This window comes from Aythya ferina (genome assembly GCF_964211825.1).
Source record: "Aythya ferina genome assembly, chromosome: 11".
Lineage (NCBI taxonomy): Eukaryota > Metazoa > Chordata > Aves > Anseriformes > Anatidae > Aythya > Aythya ferina.
In genome coordinates, this window is record NC_140307.1 from 12,643,201 (window position 1) to 12,658,975 (window position 15,775).

At 52.7% G+C, this 15,775-nt stretch overlaps 1 protein-coding gene across 2 annotated transcripts in view; it reads right to left on the bottom strand.

Annotated features, from left to right (window-relative positions):
• The window catches only part of ARID3B (AT-rich interaction domain 3B), a 31,673-nt gene that overhangs the window by 3,400 nt on the left and 12,498 nt on the right, over nt 1–15,775 (bottom strand). The window contains exons 5-8 of one of the 2 annotated variants that reach the window (XM_084532228.1): nt 4,894–5,077; nt 3,524–3,783; nt 3,044–3,301; nt 669–767 (exon numbers count right to left, since the gene is read on the bottom strand). In XM_084532228.1, the coding sequence (XP_084388354.1) occupies nt 669–767; nt 3,044–3,301; nt 3,524–3,783; nt 4,894–5,077 (801 nt within the window). Of the gene's footprint in view, nt 1–668; nt 771–3,043; nt 3,302–3,523; nt 3,784–4,893; nt 5,078–15,775 lie in introns of both variants that reach the window. The other variant, XM_084532227.1, reaches the window with a different exon arrangement.

Below are 15,775 nucleotides of genomic sequence, written 5' to 3' on the forward strand. Positions count from 1 at the left end.
ACCTGCTCTGTCAGCCCCTGCCGTGGGATCTTTTGCATGCAGAAGACTGGAAGATCCCAAACACCACTGGAAAGAGCAGCATCAGGTCTCCCACTGTGGGCTTTGTCATTTAAATGTGACCTGCACAAGTCAAATGGCTTGAGCTGAGTACAGCAACAACTCTTGCCTCCCTACAGCGTGTGAGGAGAAGCTGGGTTAAGCTCCTCCTGATTAGGAGAAGGGGCACATAGCTCCTTCCTGCCAACACTTAACATAGAAGTTCCCTCTCTGGAGAAGCTGGATTTCTCACCAGGTTCCCTCCTCCCTGCCACAGCAAAATGCCATGTGCGGACTGCCAGCAAAGTGCTTCCCCGGGGACAGCTCCAGAGTAGAGATCACGGCAGAAACACGAATGCCATTACAGCAACAGCTCCTTGCACAAACAGAAAATCACCGAGAACCGGCATTCAGGAGCATCTGAGACTGAAAAAATAGCAACCACCCCCAGCCCCAGGAGGAAGGAGCACTCATCTTGACCAAAAAGAAAACAAATCAGCTCCTGCTGAGCTTTCTGAGCCAGACAAGCTGTGAGCTGTGCTTTGGCAGATGACCAGCCCCCAGCAGCACGCCACCCTCCGCACAGCCCGCTCGGCATCCCCACACGTCCCCGGGGGGCGGCTCCTCCTCACCAGCATAAATCGTGCCGTTAATCTCCACCGACATGTTGATGCTCCCAATGCCGTTAGGTGACAGGTTCAGCGCTGCCGCCGCCGCCGAGTCCGGTTTATCTTCTTCCCAGGAAAGAAAAGACAAAGTTAGAGAGGAGTGACACCATCTCCTGTGCTACCCGGAGCTGATCGGGTACCTACACAGCCCTCCTTTTGGCTCTTATCTGATAAAGAAAAAAAAAAAAACACTGTCAGTCCTCTTACAAAGGTGTTTAAGTGCCCAGGCGTGAGCTGCACATGGGCTGGGATCCCACTGAAGCCCCTGACTCGGGCCAAACGAACAACCCCTCCACAGAAGCAGCTACCAGCACCCGAGACGTGTTTACCCGCCCGGATTGTGGCCAGGTTCGCAGCAGAGCTGGGGCTCAGGTTGCTGCTGCCACTCGTGGCGTGCCGAGCTCAGGCTGCAGCAGCTCCAGCGGCCGCTGGAGGGGGACTGCCTGAAGCATGACAGGCTCAAACCCAGGACGAGCACGCTCGGCTGCCCCTGGTGCGTGTGAAATCTGTTTTCTCTGTCCCTTCCACACGGACAGCCCTTTCTAAGGCATCCCGGGCAGTTCTGGAAGTGGCAGTGCCGAGCTGGGATCCATTCTGCTCTGATGCCTAAGGGGAGCTGAACATCAAACCCTCCTGGATGTTTCTGAACCCTCCAACCAAAACAGCCTGAGCGTGAGCCTGGGATTGCTCCTCACGCTCATGAATTCAGCCTTAGTTTGCACAGTGCCATGGTTACCGGCCCCCCGGTGTTGGTTTTGGGGCATTATGCTATTAAAACAGGGAGAGACGATGGAGACAGTCTGCCCAGGCTCTGGCACTGCATGCAAAGTGCGTGCTTGAAGCTCCCTTCCAGTCTGCTGGGACAGCAAGGCCGCTGTCCCTGTGAAGAATGCAAGGGGCTTTGTTAACATTTAACCCAAACGGTCCTAGCAAGCTGGAGTGAGCTCGTGCGGTGCTTTTCAAAAGTGCCTCCCAAAGCACCTCCCATAGCACAGCATTATTTTTATTTTGCAATCGGGAAATCAGAGTCTGAAAGACAGCACAGACTTGCCCAGTCCCCTGAGGAAGGTGGGAATAGCATCACTGACTCCTGCTGAGGGCTCAGTCCTCTGCCTGTTACTGATCGTGGAGACTAAAACTGATCCTAGCCTTTTGATTTGGAAGTTCAGCATGAAGCGGAAAAAAATGAAGTGAGATGAGGGAATGAACGTTACTTGAGAAAACTTGTATTCCTCTTTCCTCACTTTTTTAATGTGAAAGTGAAGGTGAGGTGGATGCGCAGCTGTCAGGACTTGCAATTTGAGGTCTCGATCCCATTTAACTGGGCGGCAGGAGCATATATCTCTCGCAAGTATCTCCATGAAGCACATCACTGCTAGCAAAAGCCTCAAGAACAACTTTTCCCCTTCTAAGCAGTGCCAAACCTGCCCGGCCTTGTGCCTACATGCAAATGGACACTTAATGGGGCTCCGAGACCTTTAATTTGAATGGATCAAAAGGTTCAGAGGAAGCAGCTGTTGGGACTGAACCTTCTGAGCCTTCGCTGTGCAGCCCTGGGACAGGTAGGGAGCCGTGGCATTTATCAGCTTTTGAAGCCACTCCGCAACAGTATTGATTCTGACAACGTGACCTTTACGGGGTGACTCCCCTTTCCCAAAGCATTTCAGGAGGGCATTTCCCTGGCCATGAATGCTGCTTCTCTCTGACCTCCTAACCCAGCCCTGCCAGGAGTTCTCTGCCTGCAGGGCTGCAGCAGATGCTGGCAGGAACCACCTGACTCGCTAAAAGCTCTGGGATGTGTAGGGCCCCCCGCAGATACACAGGGCTTTGTAGCCTCCTCAGCACACCTGCCAAGGGGATTCCTAAAAGCCGGGCATCTCTCTCCCCCAACTGCCACTTGTACAGACGGAGCTGTCACCTCCAGGATCAATTAACAGGGTTCCTGATGAGAAAAGGACGGGAATTCACTCCCTGCAGCACGACCCTGGATGAGGGCAGGGCTGGGGAAAGCACTCTGCTGGAGGGGCTGAGCACCTGGCACAGGACCAGGCTTCCCCTCCAGAAGTCATCTTAGTGACCACATAAACTTCCTGAACATGCTTAGGGCGGATCTGCATCCAGGCTGGGCTATGCATCACCCAAAAAAGAATAACAAGTGCAGCCGTAAACTCTAACAAAACATTTCTCCGATTTAGCTTGGCGGTTCCTGTGCTCCGTTTTAGGAACTTCGTGACACTGACCTCTGCCCAGCGCCCAGAGGTGGCCAAAAGGTGTTTGACACCCTGGGCTGGGAGCAGCAGCCTGCAAAGACCCTTTGTGCACCTCGAGACGCAGCTTACCCTTGCCATTGATTTTGATTTTCATGGGGATTTGCCGCGCCATGCTGAAGAGGTTGCGCTGCAGAGCCTGCTGGACGAGCCGCTGCTCCTCCTCCGTCATCCGCGAGACCTTCTTCTCCGGCGGCTCCCCGGACTCCAGCCGCTCCCTCAGCTGCTCCAGGGTGGCCGTTCTCGCTGCCACCGTCGCCTGCTGGCTCGCCAAGGTCACTGGCACAGCGATGCGATTTGGCATAGACACGGTCAAGGGCACTCCGTCGCCTGGAGAAGGACAGAGTCACTCAGTCTCTCCCGCAGCCCTTCCTAAAGCAGGCACGCAAAGGCTCGGCTGCAGGCAGAATATTCCGCGTATCCTCCCCCACCCGAGCCCCGTTACTCTCCAATCCCACACAGTTTGGGTGGGCAAAACTGCAACTCAGTGCAATAACTGCGTTTCTCTGCCCGGGACACAGCCACCCTCTCCGCCGCGGGCGCAAAGCCGACCTTTTCTGACAGCTGCTGCTGGAGACACGCGAGGATTGCTGGTCCCGCTGCCGGGCGCGACGCCGATGATCGGAAAGCGGATCTTTGGGGGAGACAGGAGGGAAGGAGGCCCCGTGGCGGTGGGCGAGTAGCTGAACAAGGAGGAGCTGTAGCTGGGCCGCCTGCCTTCCCGCCTGTTGCCGTCGATCGCAGCCTGAAGCTCGGCGGGAGAGCTGAGGGACTTCTTCTCGCACTCGTAGGCGTACAGGTACTTCATATACCTGGGAGAAGGGCGAGCAGAGAGACTCAGGCAGGTTTCTCGACAGAGCACGAAATGACAGGCTGCAGCACCCACTGTGTCACCCAGGAAGGCTTTCAGACTGAGGTCCCTGCAGATTTGGAGTCTTTGCATCTCACAACTGCTGCTGCGCTTGGTGTCGTGTTATATGGTTTGGGTGTGAGGCACAGCTCTCATGAAGAAAGCACATGGCTGCATACCACTGCAGCTAAAATTTTAACAAATAAGATCTCAAACCACAACACTTACCAGCAAGGAGGGTGACCTAGGATTTACCTTGTCCAATTTGTACTGGGCAGCACCAAACCTATCGCTTTCTCTGAATTCTGCCACACAAACTCGCAGCAAGCAGCCTGTTTGTACCAAAGGCTGGAGGAACAGCACGGAGCTTCCTTCCCCAGGACCCCACAGCTCTAAAATCTAACAGCTAACAGCTCTCTAGAGAGTTACCAGCTCTAAGAACTGAGTTTCATTTTAACTGGGGTGTGCATTCCCAGAGTCCAGCCTTGCATGCTCTAGTCACCTGAAAAAGCGCTGCTTTGCCTCATTGCTTAAACTCTGCAGTAGGTTTAATTTACCAACCTCGTCTCATCCTACTTTTTCTTCCTTTTGGCTTGCCTAATCAACGCGAGGTACTGCAGGCCAGAAAAGCAATCCTCACAGCAGGCAGGCACTAAATGCAAGTTTCCACAGCTTAGCAGTGCTGACATGAAATGATCGAGCTCATACTTGATGCCTACACATCAGCAGCCCCCCTGCCCGCTCACGGTGCCAAGGGGGACAGAGCAAGAGACCCTCCTGCCCCGAGGAGTTCAAGTCCCAGGGCACAAGGTGGTGGTGTGTAAGTGCTGGGGTTGTAGGGAGGGAAGAGGAGAGCGTTCAGGAAGGATCACTGCTCAGCAAAACAAGAGAAGGGATAGAAAGGGAAAACTGCAAGCTGTGGGTGCGAGAGGAGGGATAAATAAAGCAATTCATCAGCTCCTCCCTAGCCACAGAATAGGACTCAGTCTCATTTTTAACACCTCAGTCCCTATTTTGTGCTCCCCAGATCCTGCTCTGCTCCTATCCATGCTTTTAGGCTCTCTAGACTCACTGGGTTCGAAGCGTGAACGCGGCACTGGTGATGGAGGTGGGCAGGTTAAGGCCTTTGGTGATCTCCCGCCAGATCTTCTTGTTGATGATTTCCACCAGCCCTCCTTTCTCGGTCACCAGTTTGTAGAGCATGTAGAGGTCCAGGATCTGCTTTGCCATGATGGGGATCCGATTGATGGGAGTTCCTGCAGGGAAACAGCAGGGAAGAAAACATGGAGGGAGAGAGAAAATGAGGCCGAGAAGGCTGGCGGGCTGGGGCTATCGATCTTCCTTCTAATAGGAAAGTCAGGCAACTCTATTTGTAGCCTGACTTGAGGCCCCTCTACGGGCGAGTAAATGAGCCAGAGAAGTGTAGCTACATGGCACGTCCTTTTCATGAAAAATCCTTTCCTGTAGGCAAAAGCAATTATCAGACAAATAATAACCTGCAGCTAAGAGCAACTCCTCGAATAGGAGAGGGGAAGTGGGGACTATTCAATCCTAGGGGTGAGGGAGCAGCAGAGAGGAATCATTTTTTATGAGCTCCCAGGGCAATCTCAGATAAAATCTGGATTGCTTGTGCTCAGGAAGGGGCCGAGCAGCCCGGCGGCTCGAGCTGCTCACGCGCTGGAACTCTGCTCCCTCGCTCCCCAGGATTTGCTTGGGAAGAGCGAACAAAAAGGGGACGTGACACTCGGCAGCATCTCCCCCCTCCACGCACATTTACCTCCATCCTCCCTCACGAGCAGGCGCTCAGTTCTGGATTCTGCTCTTACAAAGCATTTCCAAAAGCTTCTGAAGCTCCCAAAAGATGCCCTGCTGCGGGTACGTGTCCCTTGGTGGGATGTCACCCGGGAGCAGTAACTTGTTGCAGGGTGGGGATGGTGCAGGTGAAAAAATGAAGGGTGTAACGGGGCATCGTCGAGCCAGGCACTGCACTGACTGCGTCCCCATCGGTTTTAACCTGATAGGGCCCTTTTGGCTGCGCCTTTCAGCCCTCCAGGGTCTGAAAAGGTCAAACCGATGAGATTTCGGCAAGGAGAGGAGAGGGAAAAAAGATGCTGATGCAGCAAGCCTTTTATTTTGCATAGGAAATACTGTCCTGGATCAAAGAGCGGTCCATCGGAGGTCAGTATCCTGTCGACCACAATGCCCAGCACCAGCCGGTGCAGGAAAGCCGGTGAAACGCCGTAATGGACAATTATGGGATACCCAACCCACAGGGGAGGCTCCTGCCACTGCTCATCAGCCAGCGAGCCGGTTAATGCCCCGGAGCAGAGCAGTTTATGGCCCTTATAAATGGGTTTTATTCTGGTTAGTGAAAAGAAGCTCAGCGAGCTCTGCAGATGTCCTCATTATACATGTAAGTGTAATTTTTTTCCCCCCCCTTCCTTTTTGAAGCCTATTACGCATTAGCTCACGGCACCAATTCCCACAGGTTAACGAGATGCCGGATAAAAGCAGCAAACTTCTTCAGCTTTGAAAGGGCAGCCTTCAATTTCCCCCAGTCACCAACCCTTAAACGTAAACAGCAACCCGGTCAGGCTCACCCCACGCGCCCCGTTACTTTCTCTCTCTCTCGTATCCTTTTTTCCTTCCCTGGCCATGAAGCTGCCATTCCCAAGCTGCCATCCACCAGCGCATCAGATCCTCTTCCTGCATTTCCCATGCGACAGCTCCCCGCGGGAGCAGAGGCTCCTGCTTGTTGGATGCCTTCTGGCTCCAGCCAGAGCCAGTCTGCCCATGTAGACACAACCCTCGCTTCACTTCGTTTCTCCCCGGCACCATTTTGTCTCGGCGCGTCGCGAGGAGGGCGAGGAGTGCGGCAGCAGCAGCGTTTCAGGCTGGGAGCGATCATGTTACCAGCCCCAAGTTATCATCCATCAGCCAAGCTGCAGCAACCAGTCACACCCAGCCTGCTCCCAGTGCATAAGCAGGGGAAGATTTGTCTCAAAGGACCCCAGACAGAGCTCGGACTTGCTCTTCCCACCCCCAGAACCTCCCTTCAGCAGCAGTTCAGCGTTTGTGCCCCAGCAGCGAGGGAAGCCAGAACATCACAACAAGGAAATCACCAAGAAAACGATTTGGGGCAAAGCCTGGGCGCTGCCGGGGCAGGATTGAGACCTTTTCCTCCAGCAACCCCACTGCTACCCACTTGTCCCAGTCCCATTTAGCGAAGGGCATGAGCTGGTCCAGGTGAAACTTCAGTCCAGCGACCAGATGGGGAGTGAAAGGGGTCATGTGTAAGGCTCCTCAACCCACTAACGTGGAAGCAAAATTAAATACCTCCTTTTTAAAATGCTCCACTTATCCTCATCAGTTTTAGCTTTCTTCTAGACCTCCCCACCTCAGCAGCTGAAAACGTAAATTTACCCAAAAGCTCCGGTGACAGACGTTACCTACACGGGTGGGAAGTAAGGGCTTCACCAGCTCCTGAGAGCCTGCTCACAGCTGGAGGGGAAGCAGCTCCCAGAGCTGACCTCACGTTACCACCCTGTTGACACCCTGCCTTCCTGCAGTTTTCTTTTAAACAGACCCCACGGCCTGAAGTGCCCCAGAATTTAATCGGCAGCTTCATAACCCAATCTAAAACCTTTTTTTTTTTTTTAATTCTCTAGTTTCTTGGAGCAGGCTGAAGAATTTTACAGCAGGGACACGACTTCCATCCTCACGCATGGGCACGCACTCGTTTTCCTTCTGGGCTTTCCCTTAGGTGGAGACCACTCCAAGGAACACCCTCGGGCACGGGACGAGCGAGCCAAGCGTGATTTGCATCCTGCACCCCGTGAATTCCCCGTATTCCTCACCGCCTTGGCCCATTTCATAGCAGCTGCCTGCGAGCAGAGCTGGGAAGCAAGGACGAGCTGCTCGTGGAGCCCCCTCCTCCCCCAGCCCAGCTCCGAGGCGATAAAGTCTTTATTGGAAACCCCCAGCGCTCCAACAGGAAGGGCTGAAAAACGAGTGCCATGGGACGGCTGGATGCTGAAGGCGAGCGGATCCTTTCACAGGCGGCTGCGAGGCTTGTCAGGGGCCGTGATGGATTACTGTCATCTGGCAGCATCAGGATTAATGATCCCGAGGTCAGAGGGGAGAATTCCAGAGGGAAAGGTCAGCAGCCGGGGGCACAGCGTAAGACTTGTTGCCTTTTGATGGCAAACTCATTTTACTGTACTTTCAAGCTTGGGTTTTGCCAGCTCACAGAAATGCTCCGCGTAGCACGGCTGCAAAGAGCCGGAAGCCTTGCTCGGCTCCAGAAGAGGCTGGGGAGGACGGGTGGCTCCTCTCCTCGGAGTTTTCCTGGGAAGCAACTCGTGGTCCTCTCAGCCAAACCCCAGCTAGGCCAGCGTGGGCATCCCTGCAGGGCAGCAGCCAGGGCGGGGGGACACCGGAGGCTGCGCCCCCTGGAAAAAGGGGTGTGTGGTTGATATGCGTGGGAGACCTCGGGAAGAGAAGCTGTAGGACAAGCATAAATGTTCCCCCTTTCTGCTGTGTTAACTGCCGGGCTCCGAGCAGGGGACGCAGCAAAGAGCCGAGAGTGGGAACACAGCCCCAGGGCAAGAGGCTGCTGACTCCAGCCAACCTGCCTCCCCCTGTGCTTACCACAGGGGCTGGGAACAGGACAAAAAGCCCCAAAACAGCACTGGAAGGAAAAGGACTCAGCCCCCAGCCCATACCATAGGGGAAGGGAAAGACAGCTGCAGCTACAATTCAGATTTCTGGCATAAAGAGGTTCCCTGGAGGAAGCCTGACTGTAGCTATAAACATCTCCGTCCTTCAAGGGAAAACAGCAGCCCCTTCTGCCAAGCTGTTTCACCCCTTTCAAAAGCTTCTTCTGTTTCAGGCAGACACAACAGAAGCCTAAAGGGCTTATATGGAGGGGCTTGAATGTCCCCTGTGTCGGAGAGGCTGACGGGGAAGCTGATGCTCGCTCTTTAAGAAGAGAGGGAGGAAGATGTGAGCCCCGGATAATCCCTGAGTGACTGTTTTGACATCTTTTGGCAACGAAGCATTATCTGAGGAAGGGGTGCTGAGCACTCAGCACACGCAGGCTCTGCTCCCCTGCTCCCCTCTGATGACAGCCAGCACCCAGTGCTGGGGCTCAGCCTCCCCTTGTGTTCGACGGGACCCTGTTTTGGACCAAAGTCTTCCTCGCCCACCCAGGCACGCTGCCCAAGGTGTTTTTTTCCGTGCTCTTCATCCTGACACAGCCAGGCTTCAGATTTATACCCAGATCTGAAGAGGCAGACTGACGTTAAACAAAGACAACTGCCCCCCTAAGACTGTAACAGGATCACGGAAGATGAGTTCCCTCCGGTTCGCAGGGATTTCCTCGGCTTTACGAGCCCTCCGTGACAGAGATCCCCTGCCAAGAGACTCACTCCTCTCCTCGGGCTGAGCAAAAACCCACTGCAGGGAGTTCCCCATCACCAAGCAGCCTAAGCCACAACTTGTCCTGCACGCAAGAGACAAAGAGCAGTTAATTATACCCAGCCCCAAGCAGTATTTTTTTCAGTTGCCTCCCAGTTTGTTGTTTTTTTTTTTTCCTACCCAATTTACTTTCAGAAGTATCCATTTTCAGGTAAAGAACAAAGCAGGCACGACTCCCAAAGGCTTACCCCACAGAATAACATTTGGAGTGTGATACAGCACATTCTGGAGTGAAAAAGTGCACGGGCAGAGAGGGGGCATTTAGGTGATACCCTGCACAAGGGAAGAGCTGCTCCTTCCCGTCTCCTGCAAGCACTCAGAAGAAACAAGAGACACCAGACGCCAAAAGGAAGAGGCTTTCCTTTTAGTCTGTGTTGATTTACAAGAATAGAATAGTTTTGAACCCAAGCTTGAAGAAATCTTGGTGTTCCTTCAGGAGACAGCACAATGACTTGGTGTGAACATCTCCCCACGCTCGAGCAGGTAAAACCCATTTCGACAGAAACCCAGCCCGCAGGGAGCATTCGGCCACCCCAGCTCCTCTGCCTGCAGGTTTTACTTCTTGCTTTGAGCCCATCCTAAGGGCTAAGTCAGCGTTCAAATAAAAGGAAAGGTAGGCACAGAAGGGAAACAAGCTCTCCTCTCCTCGGTGCCCCAGCTGATCTAATCTCTCCTCGCATTCGTGGCATCTCCACAGCGGGCATTCGCGCCTCCCAGTGGGAATGTCACCACCTGATCCGCGAGCCTGCAGACCATTAGACACTCCTCTCAAAGCGGGAGCCAGGCTGGAGGGTAATTAATCACCCTCTATTTGACAGGAGGCCCGCTTCTTATCGGCACCCCTCAAAACCCCATCAGTTTCGGCTTCCCTCGGCGGTAAGCGAGGCTGACAGCAGCCCCTTATCAGATTTCGGCTGCCGAACCGGAGGCAGCCTAACAGGCAGCCAGTAATACTGGATGAGGCTCCAGCTGCCTTAACCTCACCTCATGGGGTGCTCCTCTGTCCCCCAAAACCGAGACCCCACGGAGATGGGTGCTCTCGCACCAAGCTCGACCCCAGCCGTGCCCAATATCCTCACCCTAACAGATTTCTTCCCCCGATGTGGGACAGCCGTGGTGGGGGGGTTTCCAGGCGTACGACCTTCAAACCGAGTGGATAAACTCCTCTAGGCAGAGGTGAGTTCCAAATACAGGAGGAAATGCAGAGAAATGGGGGCAGCTGGGGAGAATAAAGGGGGTCAGGCTGCGCCAAGTTAAAACCCGGAGCATCTTCACGCCCAACTGTTCCACCTTCCATCCAGCTGGGTATCTGCGGGGTCATCTCTTCAGTGCTGAGCTACCTCCGCTGGTCAAGTGCTCGAGTTCATCAATCATTGGGAAAACACGCTGTCAGGTTTAGGGGGGGAGGCTAAAACACCCATAACAAAGCGCCCATATACAGAAGAGCTCTGGGAGTCCAGGATTTGAGACCCAGACACCAGTTTTTTGGGGAAACGTGTTACAGTTTGACATCTCAATCTTCAGGGGAAGGGAGGAACGACACCTTTGACTCCGTCACTCAACTCTGTATGCCCAGGAGTGCCTGGGATTCAGGGATCCCCCACTGGCAATCCTACAGCAAGCCTGGGATCACATTAATAAGCTACAGAAAGATTCATGCAAAGCCAATCACACCAAATTATTTTATCTATCCTGTCCAATACAGAATAAAACAGCCAAGCTGCTCAAGCATTCTTCATGGTGGTTAAACTTAAAACAAATCTGTAATCCACATAAACTCCTGATACTATTTTCCCATTCACAACCACAGTTTCCACTAAGAGTTTGAGTTTTCCATGTAGCTAAAACAATATTTAAACATTTCAGCTGCTAAAAACCCATGGATGTTCAGCACTGGAACTGAGAAGTTACTGATGCTGGGTATTTTCCCAGAAAAGATTTTGTAGATCTTTCCAAACGGAAAGCTGGGGGCCTTATCCCAATCAAGGAGAAAGTTCTCACATCTCCACGTGTGGAATGAATGCTCAGTACATTAAAAAAAAAAAAAAAGCAGGAGGAGGGGAAAATTTGCTTCAGATGGGAAAAAAACTGCTTTTTTACAACTTGGAAGTTACCCCAAATTTGGCCCAGGTAAACTCCCCCCACATAACTTCCATGTCTGGTGGAGACTTTCAGGCACCTGCAAGGCACTCCCTGCAACAGTCTTCTGGATGCTACCGAGGAATTTAAACGGGAACATCAGTTCCCCCTAAAACTCGAGGAAGTAAAGGCTTGTTAAGCAGGGCGAGGAGGCAGAGATGTAGCCGTGCACAAACGGAGGGCGTTAATGGGGACAGGAACTTTGCCTGTTTGCTTTGGAGCATCCAGACCAGAGCTCTGCTGAGGGGTGGCTCAGGCAGGAGATGCTCCAGCTGGGCTTGGTGCAGTGCCTCAAGTGAGAATTTTCCACTGCAGAACACCGGCTGCTATTTGGGGAAGCATTTGCTGCAGCTCAGCGTTAGGCAGCCGGCACAAACAGAGGATGCTGAGAATTTATGTCTATTGATGTCTCATTTACAGAGCTGCACTGCTTAATTCAGATTCAGAATATCTCCAGAGGATGAAAGGAAGAAAGCGGCAGAATTGAATCACTGGGACGGAGAGAATTCCCTGGACAAACATTTCATAAACACCACTTGGCCTAAAGATAAAAGAACCCATCAGTAAATGCTTTTGTCAATACCCTGGATTTGTTGCATTTCCACATCTAAAATGTGCAGGGCATACAACAGCAGGAAAACATTAAAACCACGCGGTCAGGCTGACAAAGCCCCTTCTATGTATATACACATAAAAAACCAGAATGGTCAAGCCATCTGGGAAAACCAAGGTCATGCAGAAACCTTGAACAAAATTAGTAGAGCTGTACAATCGGAGACGTTTTATGAGCTCCTCACAAAGGCGGTACTTAAAATGAACAAAACAGCTTCCCATGAAAGGGAGCCCTTCCTAATACGCCATAGCACGCAGTTAGATCTCTTCCCCATCAAACCTTTTCTCAAGAGGAGTTTCTTGCACGAACGCTGCTGATACCAGGGGTGGAAGTCCTGCTGCTCCAGCTCTGTCCTGGCCAGTGGAACGTGCTCAGCTCGGTGATAGCTTGGCTGCTACAAGGAAGAATCACACCACTGACAGTCCTTCACTGTTAGGGGACTAAACAGGCTAGCTGTGCTGCCCAGAGCACACTACTGGGTTAATATTGATGTTTTTCTGCTATTTGTCTTACTTACGCCTTTTATCCCACAAAGACACAGCCAAAATTTAGCTTCAGGGTATGGCCTCAGGGTAAGAAAGGTCTGAAAAGTGGAAGATGCCCTGAAGATGAAGTGCTCGTCTCGAGCACTGAGAGCTGAGCACACCAAGTCACCCAGCTGGCTGCTCGGTGTTTGTGTTATTGAACCCGCTGCTCCACAAACCACGAGCACTCCTCCGGGAGGGCTGCGATACGGAAAAAAGGAGTTTCAGAGGCACCACAAACATCTACCGTGCCAAGGAATCCACGCCCACAGCGTGAGAAGCTCATTTTGCACAGGTTCACGACACGTCCCTCGCCACAGACGTTCCCAGAGTTAATTCCTGCGTTAATGTTTTAGCCTTGGCACTCGAAAACCCTCTTTCCCCGTTCATTTCGGATACACGAGTGCTGCAAAATGATCGGCGATGCAGGAGGAGGAGCTCAGAGAGGAAAGAGCCTTTGGCTTGAGCTGAGCAAGGGAGCGGGGATGCAGCAACCCAGCGTGGTCCCCGTGGAGCTGCAGCAGGTCGGTCGTGGCGTGGGACGGGTCCCCAGGGGGCCGCACACCCAGCCCTGGTGTCCCCTCCTCGCCCCATCTGCCCCTTCAATCACCGCCAGGGTGGGGCCCATTCGCCCAACCCCACACGGGGAATAAAAAGCCCAACAAAGGAAGAGTTACAGCCTCCCTCTCATCTCCCCCTTCCATCATTATTGCCACCGAAGGGCCATTTTATCGCTTGCAGCTGTGGTCGTTCAGCGACAACCTGCTGTGCTCAGAGGCAGATGAGACCTGCACATTTGATCTGCATTAAGCCTGTTTCATGGCTTCACATTTCTAGGTACATTCCAAACGGCAGCACCAACAGCCAAATCTTTTCATCCCTCCTCTTACTCAGGAGCTCCTGAAATCTGCGTTTCTCTCTCGCATCAGGCTTTTTGGTTCAGCATCAGCTAGCAGCCCGTGCTTTCCACCAGCCCCGAGCAAGGGCCAGCGCTCCGGATGCTCCCTGATGGCAGCAAAATCCCCACCTTTCCTCCAGCAGCGTTTATTAGCGGGGCTGCCTTCCATTCCCTTCAGACACAAGGTGCAAATGAAGCAGCTCTTCACACCTAGAAGCTAAGAAGCACAGCACTTGGCTCTCAGGTGCAATGAGGCCTCAGCTTTACCCAGCTTTGGAGGACCCTTCAGAGCAAGGCAGCTGCTCAGCCTCGGTTGTTTGAGGTTGCTTTTTAGGGATGTAAAGTGAGAGGAGCAGAAGTTGAAGTCTGAATGGCACCCTGTGATCGCTTTGCTGTAGAGGCCCCCAGATTTTGGGACACACCAGAATATGGCACGCAGTGGGCAAGCCCGTCTGCTCCCTACAGAAACACAGTGCAGCTGCAGAGGGCGGTGGGGAGAGGAGACGTGGCAAATAAATGCACAATACAGCCCCTGAGAGCAGGGCAAAAGATTTACTTTGCGGTAAGGCACAGCAGCTCCCACCAGAGCCAGAAGGTGCCTCTCACTTCAACACACACCTCTCAGTTTTCCTATCAACCTAAAGCAGCTCACCTCCTTGTTCCTGTTGCTTTTGGGGGTGGCCAGAATACAAAATAAGCCCCAAACTGCCCCACTCCCTGCGATCTAGCCAGTTTCCCCAAGCAGGGCCAAACGTTTCCAGACCCTCTGGCAGAAAGCTGGCAGCTCACTCCGCCTCTCCCCCACGGGTGGTGGGGCTCTTCGATTTCATTTCCAGCCTTCTCGCGGGCAAGAAAACAAGGGAGCCTCCAGAAAACAAATACACTTGGAAATGCCCAGATGATTAAAAGCTGAACTCCTACAGCAGCCAGCTGGTGACCAGCTCAGCCCCTGCACCAGGAAGGTGTCAATTATAAATAATTAAAAGGTAATAGGAAGGAGACACTAAAGTATTAAGCAGATTTCTCCCTGGGTATCTGGAGGTTTCTATTGCTGCCAATCACACCCTTCAGATTGTCCAGGATGTCAGTCATCCCAGCCCTTGCATCAATATGTGAGCTCAGGTTAACATTTGCAAGTCAGCTAATTAAGCCTGGTTATGCCTCTGCACATGAAAGCCGAAAATATCAGCAACACCCAGCTCCAGGCTTTAACCGACTTGGAAGCGGAACCTCAAGCTCCTGGATTAAAATTCACCAGGCCAGCTGTTAGCTCCAGCCACGCCAGGGAGAAAGACATGCAGAGGAAGAAGACTTGGGATAATTGTGCCTGGATTTCCCATTTTGAATAGCTGAGCGGGTCTGGTGGTCTAGTCACGCACAGAAGGGGACGCATCCCAAAGATTCAAGGCTCAAATACCAGCTGGAAACGAGACTCCAGCTCCAATCCTGCCAGCAGGTAATCTTCAAATAGACGAGACTGATCCTGCATCTTTACACTTTATGAGATTCTCAGGGCACAGCACTGCTGGTGGCACTAGGGCTGCCCCCCTCCAATTGCACAGGAGCTGGCTCGTTTGGTCCAGCACGCTGCGTGCTGTGCCAGCAGGGAGCAAAGGGCCCCTTTTATGTCTGCTCTTCACACTTACCTTCACAACTCAGCACTTTTGGGAAACAATCAAAAGGCCCATTGCACAATTTAGTGCTTTTTGTCAGAAGAAATCTCTGTTAGACAAGTCAGACTGGCCTGGCATGCTCGGAGAGGTAAAGGAAAAGAGCACCACAAAGGATTTACCAGAAACACTCAGAGGCAGGTGACTAATCAGCTCCCTCCATGGGCACGTCCACCAAGGTCAGTGCTAACAAAGCACCCTGTAGGAAGCCCCAGATGTGAAAGCCCCTCGCTGAGCTCCTGGCAAAGCTCAGCGCTGCCCCTTCACACTGGCAGTGCCGCAGCCGTTCAGTGCCTTGACACACACACTCAGAGCCCCTGGGTGTTTCAACCAACAGAAGGTTCTGAACCATCAATAAAGCTTGAAATAAAACCACGACATGAAACAGTGCCGTTGATTGCAGCTTCACATCCTTTGTTTCATATGAAACCACACCTTTTACTTTTTTATTTTATAACACTTTGTAATGAGGGAACTCAACTTTGGTATCTAGGGGCTGGAAAGACTCAGGGTATCTCAGCCGAGCTGCTTCACACATGCAGCACCATCCCTGTAACCAGGAGAGACACAAGTTGCTGACACCGTAGGCAGGAACGTGAGAACTGTTTTGAACTGTTTGCTCCCGCACTCAG